Here is a 16,095-nt window from a genome sequence, read left to right as displayed (position 1 = left end):
AATAACTGATTAAAAAACACAAGTACACAGTCAAACAATACAATTTCACACAGAGAAAGTTCATAGTAATAAAGTACTTGCATGTGGTGCAGGTAACTTACTGTAATATAATGTTGCCACTGAAATGTTCAGATTATTTTAGAAATGTAATGGTTGTTCTGGGGAAACAAAAGAACAAAGCTGATTATTCACAACATAATATTTATTGACCAGTAAATGGCTTTAAAATGGTATTTGAGAGAATGAGGGCACCTGTAGTAAGTAAAGTTAGGCTAACGTTAAACAAAAACAGACCAAACTATATTAACATGCTTTTGTTATTCATAACAAACGCCAACGACAGCAGGAATCAGCTAAATTATAGGCTATATCAGCAATTTGAAGACACAGTTGTACAGAATATGTTGAATTGAATGACTAAATCAATCTAAGACAATAAATCAATAATTTCCATTTGTTCATTAGATCAACGTAACATTAGTTAGAATCGCGGCTAAAACCTTCATACCAGATACTGTGCAATAAACGAGTGGTAAACACTGCAAAAAAGTAGTAATGTATAATAAATTTAGTTTATATATATGTGTGTTTGAATATATAGTGAGTAGACTCTGTATTTATATTTATTTGGCGAGTTTACAAACCTTGTAACGGAGAGCCGAACAAACGGCGGAAGCTTTGATGAGAGGACTGGAGCTGTTACTTTCAAACCCGATGACGTCGATCAGCTGAGCTTTGTTGCGCGCGAGCATCACTGAAGCGACGATAGCAGAGGAATAGCAGCAGTTTCGTGACAGAATAAAACTTCTCTCCTCCTGATTCTTCTTCTTCTTCATATTATTAATATTATTATTATTTAGTGTTGTTGTTTAAGGTTTAAATTACTCAATAAAATAGGCCTATACTAAATAAATGTAAGCTACCCAAGTGAAAAAGACGTAGGCTACTGTTAAATGTATTAAAAATGCATTAAAGTATATTTGTACTGTAGGTCTACTAAAAACACACTCAAGTAAATTTTTTAATACATTTAATAGTACGTTTTTTCACCTTGGTATGTACTGAATCAAACTTAAGTAGCCTATAATAATAATAATAATAGGATAATAATAATCTTATTCTGGCCTCACTGAACCATTGGGTTCCTCCAGATGCTGGCTTTAACATAAGAGATCTTCCAGGAACCACTTAAATGTTAAAAGATCTTCCAATAACCCTTTTATCGCATTCAAGTTCCTCTATTTTCCCCCAAAGCACTTCGAGGTCTCATGGTAATGAAAAGGTGAGTCCAGAACCTCTGAACTAAATACAAAGTGCTTAAAGGATCCCATAAGTTCCAGCAAGAACCTCAAAGATTGTCAATGCTCCTCCAGTAACCAGGAGAAAGAGCTTTGAGGCACCTAAATTACATTCTGAAGTTCCTTGAGTATCCGACAGGATATTTGAGGCTCCTTTAGTTTTTACAGTGTAGGTTAAATGGCTGTATTAAAGAACAATACAAGGTATGGAGTGCATTATAATCAAGGATATGTTTAACTCTACTAATTATAGCAAGGCTTTTGGAGACTTTAGTAGTTATAAGTTATTGGTTTGCTTCTGGTAAGTAGCATTCTCTATTTGGGTGTGAATTTTGCAATACAATCGGTCAATGGGTGCTAAAATTCTGCTTATAAGTGTTTGTTATGCAACAGGCCTGAGGCTACACCATGTGAAAAAGACCAAAACAAGATGTTAAAGCCCCTGAGTAAATTAGAGGATCCAGCATGTGCTTTATCAGTGGCCGTTCTAGGATTTTTCTGTAATAGGGGCCAAGGGGCCACATGTTACATTCAGGGGCCAAATACAGGGTACATTCAAGCACACAAAATAATTTTTTCAGTACGGTGCAAATACATTTCGGCAGTCATTCCTTTTTCAAACGCTCTAATAAAAAATGATGAGCCAGTAAAGTTCTTAATGATTTTTTTCCTTTATTTATACTGTGCATAAAGGACACAATGCACTTCTTTCTGAATTCCACCTTTTAAGTTTCATAATCATGTCGTCGCTTATAAACAGTGAATTATTGTTAATTGTTTGGGGGTGGAATTGCATCTGTGATCGTTGTGAAGAATTCTCCGGTTGCTCTTCTCGTCGACGATTGATGGGTGGGAATCTCTTTTTTTTTTTTACTACTTGGTACTTTTAAAGCAAAGTATTTATGATGACCCATAACGAACTTACTTCCAATACTTCCTATATTAATTTTATTAATAAAACAAATGGAAGTGATTTGGTAAGTCAACTGTAATTGGTAAGTCATTTGCCAGCATTTGTCCCAACATTGCAAAGAACCAACAGGAAAATAAATGTGTGCCTGTACTAGCAGCATACCTGTAGTAAATTAATACAAACTTCAGCATATTCTGAATCTATAGCATTTAATAATAGACTTCTAACCAACATCCTCTTGTTATTTCCAATGAGCAATATAATCCTTCAGACAAAAAAAAAACATTTTGCTGTAGCAAATTCACAAACAGTTTTCATTCAAAAATATAGAATTATGTACCAGCAGCTCTCATACAAACATAATGCTTGTGGACTTACGCATATTCTGAATAATTAGTAACATACAAAGCTGCTCTTAATCAGAACTAAATAATAAAGAGTTATGACTTGAAATGTTTGCTGTATACCACAATCAAAAACAGCTTATACAAAACAAGTGAATGAACATCTGCAGAGAGCACAGTCAAAATTTAACTTTTTGAGACTGGCATCCCAGCAAACACAGAACGTTGGCACAACGTAGCCAACCTTCTAACAACGTTTTAACAACATGGCCAAAAGGTTGCTATAAACTACGTTGTGTGGTGAAGTTGTTACAGCGTTGTCACAATGTTGACATTAAACCATCGTTCAGGGCCATTGCTTAAGGTTGTGCCTAGGGTGTCTTGACAACCACTGGACTACATAATGTACTCGTCACTGCCCTGAAGCGGGAAAATCAGCCTTTTAAATTCCAACCACCTGTTGTTGGGCTCATGTGTTCTCATTCATCATCGAGCAAGGATACGTGAGTATTGTGTTTAGCCTAACAGTTACCTCAGCTATCAAACACAACCTACAGCTTTCATTTCTAATGTGATTAATGAAGCATCGCTCGCACTGTTTAGTTTTTCGTTTGATTTTTCCGCTATTTAGTCTCATTCGTTTCTTTGCTCCTCTGGATATGTTTCCCCGGTGACACCTGCTCGGCTACTGTCTGCCATACAGACCCGGTTTTGTTCATTAAATGTTCTGATCTGCCTTTGCTTTTCATGTTTTATTTATTATACTTAAAATAAATGTGTATTCGTTGATTTTTTTTTTTTTTTTTTATCACAAATGTATGACTTTTGGAAGTGCAATTTGATTATATGCAATTTTAATAAAGTTGAATTAACGAAACCTTCTGTCATTTTTACTCTTTAAAGTGTAGGCTACACTTGCAGGTGTTGATAGCCCCATTAAATAATATAGATAAACAATAAATGATAAAAAGTATATAATTATCTAACAAAATACACCATATAAAAATATTGTCAGAACGTCGTCTCTCAGTTGCTGAATGTCGCGCAACAACGTTGCTACAGCCCTGTCACGTCTTACAATTCTACGTTGTTACAATGTTGCGAGCACGTATACATACAACCGGCACATCCGGGAACTTAACTGTAAATTTCGTAACCGCCCCTTTTTAGGGGAAAACAAACCAGACTTCCCATAGACTTCAATACAAAATAGCGGCACAAAACAACGTCCGTACACAGCCGGCAGACGTGTATAACTTCAGAAATCACTTAGATGAAATATGTCGAGTAATTATATGTCCACCCTGCCTTCCATAGAGTGTGAACGATACATTTATAAACTTAATTTGGGCAACTTAAAAACATGTCCCTACCAGCGTCAAATTGGTCTAACAACCCCACCCAGTGGCCAGAAGTGTCTTACCCGGACATTTACTCGTACCTCATCGAGTCACCAGGTAGCCAGTGAATGATTTTACTTCGGTTTTAAGAAGTAAACATCTTTAAATGTATAATATTATGTCTTTATATTTAGAGTAGCTACTGAGTGCACTTTTCTGTCCAGCCATACAACTAGCCTGATTTAGCTTTCGATAGCATCATCCGTAATTCATGATATTTCCATAACAGCAAGATATTGATGATAATGGCAGGCAGAGATGGGCATAAATACATGGAAATGTATTTAAAATAAAATAAAAATACAAAATACTGTGTGGAAAAATTTAATTAAATACAAATACATAATAGGGGTAGCCTATTGTGTGAAAAAAAATGTTTAAATACAAATTACATGTTTTGTAAGGGTTAGTACATGTCCTCAATCCGATACTGTGTATGGCGCTCGCCGGTTTGTTTTCCCCTAAAAGTGGGCGTGAACCTTTTCAGAGACGTTCTATGACGCTACGCCGGTTGTATGTATACAGCGACGTTGCCATAGCAGAAATGCAACGTGCCAGAGACGTTGCCACAACGTAAATGTGTTTGCTGGGATTGCACATATTGCAGGGCAGTATAACGTACTGTACGTATAACAGATCGGTTTACAGCATATTGATGTGAAAACTAAACAATACAGAAGCAGCTCTCATACAAAAAAAATACTAAATAGGTAACAATGAAACTGCCAACTGTCCATACGTTAGCTTTTAACGAAGAGGGTGCCGGTGTGGTGAAGTATACGGTAACTCTGAAGTATTCGGTAACCCTGAGGACCCAATTAGTATGCCAGTAGTATGCCTGATCTAAATCTGTTCTCGCGATAACTTGTAGCTAACGTGAGCTGTTTTAGTGTTATTATGTGGTAGCTTTATGTAGAATGCTAAATCCCGCTGCTATATGCAAGGTAAGATTAAATTAAATTGTATATTGTATATGTAAATTGTGTATATTCTATAGCTAATATTTAAAATCTCAAGTTGCGTCAATAGCAGGAGAAAGACCGCGAAATTTAAAAATACTACTGTTAATGTGTCACGAAATGTAGTTTTAAGAGTTTTTCAGTCGATAATGTAGTTGTTTCAATCTCAAATATGTTGTTTGTTTATACAGATAGCGCCTATTTAAAAATTTGATCTGACGTTTTCGGAGATGTGAGATCGAAGGGATCACCGGGTGCTCAGCGCTCATGTATCCCGCTTGGAACAACCATACCTCGGCTGATGAGATGCTGAAGTCTGCCGCTGGTCTTGTGTATCGATCGTGTACGATCTTTGATATCATTAATCTATAATTTGTTCCCTGGCAAATCGTTTTGGCTGAGGGCAAAGTTTTAGTTTCATAATTTTATATAACGTTAAATTATTTAGGCTATTTATCTTTAACGTTGTAGCCTGCTGACTTATGTTTGACTGAATCGTTTTACTTAATTTATTTCTTGACTTGTATAGCTTCTTATACCTTTTAGGCTGCTTTTATAATGGCTATTATTGATCAATAAAACTGAAATTATAGGCTGCAACTAATGCAACCACACATACACACAAGTTCACACATAACTATGAAAACAATCTACAACATAGCGACACTTTATAGTTAACTTTATAGTTAACTTAATGAATTACTAACGTAATGATAGCAGTAGCACCAAAACATACTTTGCAAGATTAAGCGCTGTTTTATATGGATTAACCCTTTCATGCATAGTGGTCACTACAGTGGACAGCTATTAAAAAAACATTTGCTTAAATTTGCACGGGTTTTGATGGCATAGTTGCACATCAGCCTCTTTATTGGACCCGGGTGCATCATCCTATACATTGCAACCAAGTGGCAAGCCGTTGTGTTTCGATTTTTTTCCCCTCCAAACCAAGATGGTCAATGGTCAGTCAGAAATGCCAAGTTGCTCCGGAATATTCAACCATTCCTATCTTTCCTAGGAGACTCTTGTAGGTAAAAAAAAAATTGCAGCATCAAACAATATCTAATGAGTCATATCACAGTTAAAATTTTCAAGTTTTGATTTTAGATTGGGAGAAAAATCTGATCAATTATCTGTCCACTGTAGTGGACCTCATGCATCAATGGCTATATTTCAGCTACAATTCATACTTATACTGTGAATAGTGTTTTTGAAAATACTTCAGTGACATTCATGTAAATAAATGTATTTGTATTATTAGAATGTAACGTGCTTACATAATGTATGTGATTTTATTGCATTTATTTACTCATAACATCAAAAAGTGATCTGATTATGTAATGGATGTTACTTGTAATGTATTACTTTGCTTGTAAATGAGTTATAAATGAGAAGAGTTGTAAATGAGAGAAAACTTCTTAATGAGTTTGTCTTAAAAGCCCTTAAAGTGCATGATGAAAAAAAAAGAATGCAATAAATATTGTTTGCATTAAAGAAGAATATGATTTACAAAACAAAAACACAACCAGCCCCTTTAACCTTTCAATCTTTTTTGTTTAATACTATGATAATTATTTTTCTTGTTTTATTTGTATTTCTTTTATGCACCTGTTCTGTATATTCTAATGCAAAAAGTAATGATATTGCCATTCCGGTTGTACATGACAGAAAAAAAAAAAAAAAACTTATTAGAGATAACGTTTTTCACCAATACAATATTTTTGCACACATCGAAAGGGCAATTTATAATATATATATGTTACACAGGTTTAAAAAAACAAAACAATGTAACGCAATTCATCAATAAAATATTGTCATTTTAAAGACACTTGAAAATGACCAATGAGAATGTCTCATCACTTTTTTTTTTTAAATGCGGGACTATATATACGATTGCCATGTTTCACATGTCCCTTTCGTCAGAAATTCTACAAAGTATCTCTGCGAAAATTTCATCTTTGGACATCTGTGCATCTGGACAGTTTCATCTCTGTGACCAAATATCTCTGGACAATTTCATCTCTGCGACCAATACATTTACCTTACTTAATTCAAAAATATAATTTAATTATCAATTTAAATTTACATTAATTATTGTGTTTTTTTTTCTCATCATCCAACATTTCAGTAAGTATATCCATCACCCGGTGTATTTTAATAATGTTTAATTGTAGTTAAATTGTAATAAAAACGAAATTATCGGCCTGTAATAATTTTTACCGTTATAGATACTTAAGACACAGTTCAACATTATTGCATGAGCATGCTTTTCTTTCGGAAAAAAAAAATATTTGCAATGTTATAGGCCTAATACAATTTGGACGAAAGTCTTTTTTGCCGAATGAACAATTAAAAATTAAAGGCCTCAGCTCGTGCAGGCACTTGCATAAATACATCAAAGCGAGTTTGAGCACCTTGGCACAGTTGCATTGAATATATTAATAACTCGTGCTATCAAAGTTAACGCATGCGATTATTTTAGTCCAGTTTAATGCGATAAACGCAGCATTCGTTTTTTTTTTTCTGTTATTCTTTAGCTAGCTTTACATTTAACATGCACTTAAAGCAAATGGTTTAAAAACATTCGAGCGCGAAAAGACACACACATGTCCTGACAGTCACGCGCACCATATGGTGCGCACTGCACAGCAGTAATTGGCAGTCGGCAACTGCAGGTCTTAAAGGGACAGCACCCAATAGTTGTCTCACACGAGGTCAATCAAATAACAATGGGAACAGAGAATATTACTCACTGCTCCTAACTAAAGAGCTTTTGTAGCTTTAATAAGGATTCATTTATATCTAATTTATAAATTATGCAGTGCAGAGTGTTTTACGTTTTATTCAATTTCTTTTTATTTCCCATATTTATCAAGACATCAGTAGCTGTATAATATCAGTGATACTGGCCTTCATTTATATATATATAAGTTATTAAACAAGTATTTAAAATATAATGTCTTTATTTAGTTATTTTATGTTTTTCTACATTAATCTGAAGATTAAATGTGAAATGATTAAATTATAAAATATAGTAAAAACGTATAGAGACTTGGGTAACACTTCATAATAACGTTCAGTTGTAGGTCATTAATAAGTGCTTAGTTAATGATGAACTAATCATTTACAAAACATGCATAAATGATTAGCATGTGATATACTAACATTTTATGTATGCTTTGTAAAAAATTTTTTTTGAGTGATTAGTAAATGAGTAACTAATTATTTATGAAACATGACTATGCGTTCATAAATGATTAATAAGTAATATACTAACATTTTATGTATGTTTTGTACATTTCGTTACAAGTAATTTACAAATGATTAGTTAATGATTAACTAATCATTTATAAAATATGACTATGCGTTTCATAAATGTTCATTATGTTAAATTTTTCTGTATGTTTTGCTCACATCAGGTGCACAGTGGTTAAAGACTCCATGTGTTTCAGAGAAGACAGCTGTCTATACCCTCACCAGTCAGCACTTACACTGCAGTGCACACTACACTACACACGACACTACACACTACAGTGTTCAACACCTGTTATAGATGTGTAAACGCATGAATAAATCATTTACAACACTTTTTGCATCCCCTAATCTAAAGTGTAAAATATTCATTACTTGTAAATGTGTTACACTTACCTGTTACAAATGATACTTACCTGTTACAAATGATCTGTATGTGTATTCAAGCCATTTACAACACTTTCTGAACCCTCTAATTACTACATACATACAGAAAAAATAACATTATTTATTAAACATGTATGAAACGCATATTCATGTTTAGTAAATGATTAGTTAATCATTTACTAATCATTTGTAAATGACTTGTAACGGAATTTACAAAACATACATAAAATGTTAGTATATCACTTGCTAATAATTTATGAATGTTCTGTAAATGATTAGTTCATCATTAACTAACCACTTATAAATGACTTACATCTGAACGTTATTATACAGTGTTACTGAAACTTGAGTGTTTATGATTGTGATCAATCACGCTTAATCAGAAAAAAAGTGTATTTAATCGAGTTAATTTTTTGGATCGATTGACTGCACAATTAATACGTTTAATCAACCTAATATCATTACTTTTGCTTTGCATTAAAGTTATGTTACAGTTTGCGCTGCATGTTGAGGTGAAGGAGTACCTGGAGCGTGGAGTTTACCAAGGGAACGCCGACACCGGACGGAAGAGAATTGTCAGGCGTTCTGCTAAGAAGTTCATTGTGCAGGGGAAGTAGAAAAATATCATTGCCTTTTAATGTGTTATGTATTATGTAATTTACAGTATCCGCTACGTTTGCTTATGATAAAACAACTAATTTTACGTAATATTTTCTTCAATAAATAACATGATTTACTGTGTGTTGCGTTCCCTCACATTACCTCTTTATGTCTCTAACACAGGTGGACATCTTTATTACAAGACTGCAGACGGATCAAACCGTCTAGTTGTCATGGATGAGCAACAGAAGGAACGAGTCCTTCGGGACTGTCATGACAGCCCAGCTACAGGTGGGCATCAGGGGAGAACAAGGACATGCAATAAGATTGCAAGCGCATACTACTGGCAAGGCATCTTTCCGGACGTCACGAAGTGGGTAAGATAATTGTAGACTCAAATTCTTGACCCACGAGATGGTTTCATACAGCCCCTCAAGTGTAAATAATTAACTCATTGGTACATTATGTTGAGGCCACGACATATTATATTGAGGCCACAAGATCATATTATAATAAATACTTAATGGTGTTAAGTCGTGTCCTCAAAATCCTATGTTGAGTTTGAGACCCCTGATGTAGTTGTACAAAGTAATGTGTTTCTGTTGTTTGTAATGTTACAAACACCTACAAATTTTTTTTTAGATTGCCCAATGTCCACAGTGTCAGCGCACTGATACTATTAAAACAGTGGCCCCAGTGTTGCACCCTATCAAGGTCACTAAAGCCTGGACTGTAATAGGAATGGATTTGATGGGACCATTTCCAACCAGTCCTCAGGGGAACATTTATGTCCTCACAATGACTGACCTCTTCACCAAATGGGTTTTCGCCAAATCCCTGAAGTCTAAGACCGCAGTTGAGGTGGCTACAGGGGTCTTACAAGCATTTAATGCATATGGACTGGTTGAAAGAATAATCACAGACCAGGGGAGGGAGTTTGTGAACCAGGTTATTATTATTTAGTTAAGAAGATTTTATTATAAAATTTTTGGGCTATATGTTATAAGAATCTACCATGTCTTTGATACCTTTTTGATAACAGCTAAATGCGGACATATTTAAGGAATTGGGTGTGAAGCAGTGTGTCACGTCAGCTTACCACCCTCAGTCAAATGGACAGGATGAGAGGACAAATCAGACTATAAAGAGGTCATTGTCAAAGTACTGCAATGACATGCAGAATGACTGGGACGAAAAACTGGAGGATGTGGTGCATGCCATCAACACCTCAAAGCAGGTGATTGGAACTGCTTTAAAAAGAAATGATTAAATGCAATTGATTATGTAAAATGTAATTTGTTGAAACACTTTTTTTAGGGCTCTAAAAAGTATACACCATTCTTTTTGATGTTTCACCGGCACCCAATCACGCCAGAGCTTCTAAACACAAAGGTAGTATCTGAGACAGATTGCTTTGTAGGAGAGGATCCGAATATTGTAATGCCCACAAGGATAGTAGAGGTGACAGCAGTACAGGCAAAGGTAATTGTCTGTAGTATGAACTATAATTAAGCAATAATTCACATTATTTAAGGTATTCTATTAAATCTGTTTATTATACATTATTTTCAAAAGGTGCGGGGTCACATTGAAAAAGCACAGGGGAAGCAAAAGGCGGAGTTCGAGTCCCGGAAAAGAAAAAATGTGAAATCATTTCACATCCACGAAGGAGAGGAGGTACTCAAAGCAAACAAAAGAAAAGAGGGACGCAAAGGTGGACGTTTAGAGGGGAACTGGACAGGCCCTTTTGTGGTCGAAGACATTACCGAAAAAGGGGTTGCTACACTTGCAGACAAATCAGGCAACATTCTCCGCCAGAAAACCAATGTGTCCCAACTCAAACCATTCCTGCGGCGTGACATTAACCTGAATGGTGAGAAAGGCAGTACATTACAGTAGATGGGCCACTTTTTGAAGTAAATGTTTATGGCAAATGTAAAATATTACATATACAACCTTTTTCAGTGAATATTCATGATGACCATGATTCTTACTGCCTGAAGACAGACATGGCAGGAGGTGATGCATCACGCCCAGGTATGCTTTATTTGATTTGCTTTTAAAAAAGTACAATTAGTAACTTTAACAAAGATTTGTGACTGATCCAAATGTGTTTACAGAAATTGAAAAAAAAAATCAGTTTTCAGTGGATCGCTTTCACATCTTGGAGCTAGAAGAGGTAAGATGTCAAATAAATGGAAGTCTGTTATATATTATATAATATTATATATGTAAGACAATTACAAAGCATTTTTTTTTTTCTAGGAAATGTATATGCGCATTTTGAATGAGGAAACCGACAGAAAGCGGCCACTCATTCAGTTTCCGAGATGCCAGGCCACAGTTGAAGATTTCGAGACACTGTGTCCACAGAAAAAAAGTTTCCCATGGCTGAATGACGACGTTAGAATTTTAATTTGATAACATTTTTGAGACATATTTGTAATAGCTCTAATTAGTCCCGGTTTCCAGAAAACGTCCAAACAAAAAGCTGCAAAAGGGCCAAATTTCATCCCAAAATTTCACTGTATGCGAGTCTCTATTTGCCCCAATGGAATAAATGCTTTGTGGGATCTCCATATCTCAGCTCTGGAAGGCTCTAGAGCCTCCAATCATGCATTCATGTCTATGTCTCAGCACCCTCTAACAGAATCCAAGATTTCAAGAATATCCAAGAAACTTTATTTTTCGACCCAAAATATCTGTAAGGGGTGGTGGTACACCTTATAGTTTTTTTGGGTTGAAAAATAAAGTTTCTCGGATATTCTCGAAACCGTGGATTCTGTTAGAGGGTAATGAGACATAGACATGAATGCATGATTGGAGAAATTTTGGGACTCAGGCAAGACCTCCATATGCGTCCAATGGCAGCTTATTTGTATGGGCGTTTGTACACGAACCTCCTATTTGTACTTCTTATATTATTCAACAACATTTCATTGAAATCTACTATTTCTTTTAGATTCTTGACACAAGGATTGCACAGCTCTGTAAAGCACATGGTGGAACTGCTTTACAGGTGCACACTTTCGTGCTCTGGTGGCGATCCTTCACTATCAAGAAACATGTGGATGACAGTCACATGTCTTGTCTGAAGGTAAATGAAAATCTATTAAATTAGAAATTTCAAGGGCAGGGGACACATTTACTTACTTACTTACTTAAAAATATTTTAAAGGACCTTGATGAGAATGACACAGTCCTTATTCCAAGAATTGTTGGTGGACAGAGCCCCGAAAAGGGAAACCACTTCATTTTGTGGGTATGTGTGTTTTTAAAAAAATACATTTTTACTCAACAGTTGTTACTTTGGTTAAAGTGGTTTCTGTTTATGTTGTAAAGGTCTTGGATGGTTTGCTGAATCGTATTCGAGTTTATGACCCCACTGGCAACTACAAGTCAATTTCTGCGATGGACCTGACTATACTATGGTATTATGTGCTTTATAAATGTCAAAATTGTTATCTTTATTTACCAATGTACATTTATTAATTATTTTTTTCTTTTGCACAAAAGCAATGCCTTCCGAAATACTTGGGACTTGGGAAAATGGACTGTTGAGTACCCAGAACAGTGGAGGCTGGCTGACTCTAACAACTGTGGGGTTTTGGTTTGTACAGTAAGTTAAATAAATGCTTTTATTTATTTATTTTATTTTATTTTTATCTACATTACTTTAACAACTGTGTTTATTGCATTAGATGGCAGAAATGGAGGTGAGGGACAAATGGACCTCTATGAAAAACGAGGTGATACAGGGAGACGATCTGTGGCATCTGAGAAGATATCACGCATCATCAATGGCAGCATATGCTGTTCAGCACATGACGTATAAAAGGTATGTGTAAAATGTGTGTCCTCATTCATACAAATCAACTTAAAAGTTTAATTAATCAAGTAGATCGATGATTTTGAAAATATAGGACAGTCGAGGAGGTGGAAAAAAAAGGAATTTGTTCTCTTGTCAGTGATACTGAAATTCAGGTACATATAAGACTTTACAAAATTTAAAATGGCTAGATATTGTTTGCTATACTAAATATTTTTTTCAGGAGTTGTTTCAAGGAATTGTGAAAGGCTCACTGAAACCCACGTGGAACAAATGGTGGCAAATGAAGACTGGGATAATGGCAAAACCTAAGAGCTTTCATCCAGCCTTGTCAGCACATGTTGAGGAACTTCTAGGACACATCGACAACATTGTGTTTGAGCAAAAGAAGGACAAAAAGCTTGAACATATCGACCTTGTAATGTGTGAACTGATTCCTGAGGTAAGCATTGATGAGAAACTGATGGCTGATTTTTATATGTTTTGGTGAACTAACTCATTAAGTAATTTTTTTTTTTTTTAATCTTTTGTTGTACAGATCAGCCTTATAATACTGAGACGAACGGAAGGTTTCAGTCACTTTTGGGCTGATTTATCTTATCTTGTGGAGTGTGTCATTAAAATAGCCTTTTAATGTCACAACATCCCAGGTTCAACGAGCTAACTACGTTCTGCTGCGTTGCACCTTTGGGCTTGCATATCAAAGCAAAAACAGTGAGTGGTGTTTCACAGCACTAAAGACTGCAAGTGTTCAGTTGCACGTGACGTGTTGTTTGTGTGTTTTTGCAGAGTTCCCTCAAGTCAGTCCATCCATGACACCTCAGGTTCAACGGGCTAGCTGCGTCTGCTGCTGCGTTGCACCTTTGGGCTTGCATATCAAAGCAAAAACAGTGAGTGGTGTTTCACAGCACTAAAGACTGCAAGTGTTCAGTTGCACGTGACGTGTTGTTTGTGTGTTTTTGCAGAGTTCCCTCAAGTCAGTCCATCCATGACACCTCAGGTTCAACGGGCTAGCTGCGTCTGCTGCTGCGTTGCACCTTTGGGCTTGCATATCAAAGCAAAAACAGTGAGTGGTGTTTCACAGCACTAAAGACTGCAAGTGTTCAGTTGCACGTGACGTGTTGTTTGTGTGTTTTTGCAGAGTTCCCTCAAGTCAGTCCATCCATGACACCTCAGGTTCAACGGGCTAGCTGCGTCTGCTGCTGCGTTGCACCTTTGGGCTTGCATATCAAAGCAAAAACAGTGAGTGGTGTTTCACAGCACTAAAGACTGCAAGTGTTCAGTTGCACGTGACGTGTTGTTTGTGTGTTTTTGCAGAGTTCCCTCAAGTCAGTCCATCCATGACACCTCAGGTTCAACGGGCTAGCTGCGTCTGCTGCTGCGTTGCACCTTTGGGCTTGCATATCAAAGCAAAAACAGTGAGTGGTGTTTCACAGCACTAAAGACTGCAAGTGTTCAGTTGCACGTGACGTGTTGTTTGTGTGTTTTTGCAGAGTTCCCTCAAGTCAGTCCATCCATGACACCTCAGGTTCAACGGGCTAGCTGCGTCTGCTGCTGCGTTGCACCTTTGGGCTTGCATATCAAAGCAAAAACAGTGAGTGGTGTTTCACAGCACTAAAGACTGCAAGTGTTCAGTTGCACGTGACGTGTTGTTTGTGTGTTTTTGCAGAGTTCCCGTCTATTGCGATCTCAAAATTTCCGGCCAGTTGATAATTCCTAAAATATCAAAATCGACTGCTGGCGGTAGATCCTTCTCCTATTTAGCACCAAAACTCTGGAACAGTCTTCCTACCATTGTCCGGGAAGCAGACACACTCAGTCAGTTCAAAGCTAGACTAATAACACATCTCTTTGACCTAGCATTCACATAACACATTATAGACTTCTATAATTCCATATTAGGCTGCATAGATTAGGCCAGCCGGAACCGGGAACACTTCCCATAAATCCTGATGTTCTCGTTCCATCATAAGAAGAATGGCGTCTACGTTAATATTAGTCTCTCTGCTTATACCGAGGTTTACCGCAGTCCGCCGGATCCAGGCCGTATCCAGATCAGATGAAGGACCTACGCCTGGACGCGACGACAACGCAGTGCTGAATTGTCAACCAGTCTCTCCGTTTCTGAAGTGAGGTGGACTCCGGCCGTATCCAGACTAGATGGTGGACCTGCACGTGGACCCAACCATGACGCATCCCTGAAGTGCCGACCTCATCGACACAACCAATCTGACCTCTGACCTGTAATGTTGCCTGGATCATAATCATACACTGTTCGCTGGTTGGCCAGAGGAGAACTGAGCGACTGAGCCTGGGTTCTCCCAAGGTTTTTTTCTCCATTCTGTCACTGATGGAGTTTTGGTTCCTTGCCACTGTTGCCTTGGCTTTGGCTTGCTTATTTGGGGACATTTAATATTCAACAATATTATTGATCTGTCTAATTTGGGTGGACAATGATGCAATTTTCTTCTAGAAACAAACTTTGTTGTATTATTTTCATTTTATCAATGTGAAGCTGCTTTGATACAATCTGTATTGTAAAAAGCGCTATATAAATAAAGGTGACTTGCCTAGACAACATGAATTTACTTCAAACTAAAGATTTGACTTTTCATACAGCAAAATACACTGCATCTATTTGTCTCATTAGCTCTCAAAAAACTTTAACCTTACAGTTCATTAAATATTTTAACACAGCTAACTCAACATTAATGGTTTTTAAATCTTCACAATCTATAGCCAGAGGACTATCACAAAAGTGTTTAGGAAAGTAAAGACATACTAGAGTATGTTTGTTTAAAGCTGCTTTGTATTGTTGTGTATTTTAAAAAGCTCTATAAATGTCCTAAAACGATGTGCATTTTGCTTGTAGGTTTGTGTTAATAAAAATGTAATATATTACATCTCATAATTCAGTTTCAGAATTCATTATGTATTGTATTGTGTAATTTAATACAATTTTTATATAAGTTTTGATTCTCTAATTTAATTACATTAAATGTTATTGTGTTTTATGATGTTCTGTATTAAGAATTATTATGACATAAATCATATGCATTAGTACACAAATTACATGCTTGTAATAAAAAAAACATATTATGCCCTATTTCTTT

General features: G+C 36.2%; 1 protein-coding gene across 13 annotated transcripts; it reads left to right on the top strand.

Annotated features, from left to right (window-relative positions):
• Positions 1-4,735: 4,735 nt before the first annotated feature.
• On the top strand, positions 4,736-15,888 carry LOC311290496 (uncharacterized protein). 13 transcript variants are annotated; one of them, XR_014627391.1, is made up of 15 exons: positions 11,206-11,332; positions 11,419-11,556; positions 12,116-12,250; positions 12,332-12,415; positions 12,496-12,584; positions 12,670-12,772; positions 12,855-12,991; positions 13,077-13,137; positions 13,206-13,424; positions 13,772-13,872; positions 13,948-14,048; positions 14,124-14,224; positions 14,300-14,400; positions 14,476-14,576; positions 14,652-15,888. XR_014627391.1 is itself a non-coding variant. In XM_084408994.1 (10 exons), the coding sequence occupies exons 2-10, from the start codon at positions 11,422-11,424 to the stop codon at positions 13,796-13,798; spliced, it is 990 nt and encodes a 329-aa protein (XP_084265120.1). In that variant the 5' UTR covers positions 11,206-11,332; positions 11,419-11,421; the 3' UTR covers positions 13,799-15,870. The 13 variants fall into 13 exon arrangements, 1 of the variants encoding a protein (XP_084265120.1); XR_014627394.1 differs by adding an exon at positions 13,521-13,696 and having other exon boundaries at positions 11,207-11,332; positions 13,772-14,048; positions 14,652-15,870; XR_014627395.1 differs by adding an exon at positions 13,521-13,696 and having other exon boundaries at positions 11,207-11,332; positions 13,772-14,048; positions 14,476-15,870.
• Positions 15,889-16,095: the final 207 nt, after the last annotated feature.

This window comes from Rutilus rutilus (assembly GCF_951802725.1).
Source record: "Rutilus rutilus genome assembly, chromosome: 5".
Classification (NCBI taxonomy): domain Eukaryota; kingdom Metazoa; phylum Chordata; class Actinopteri; order Cypriniformes; family Leuciscidae; genus Rutilus; species Rutilus rutilus.
Note: the sequence above shows the minus strand (reverse complement) of the source record. Positions and strands in the feature narration are given on the sequence as shown.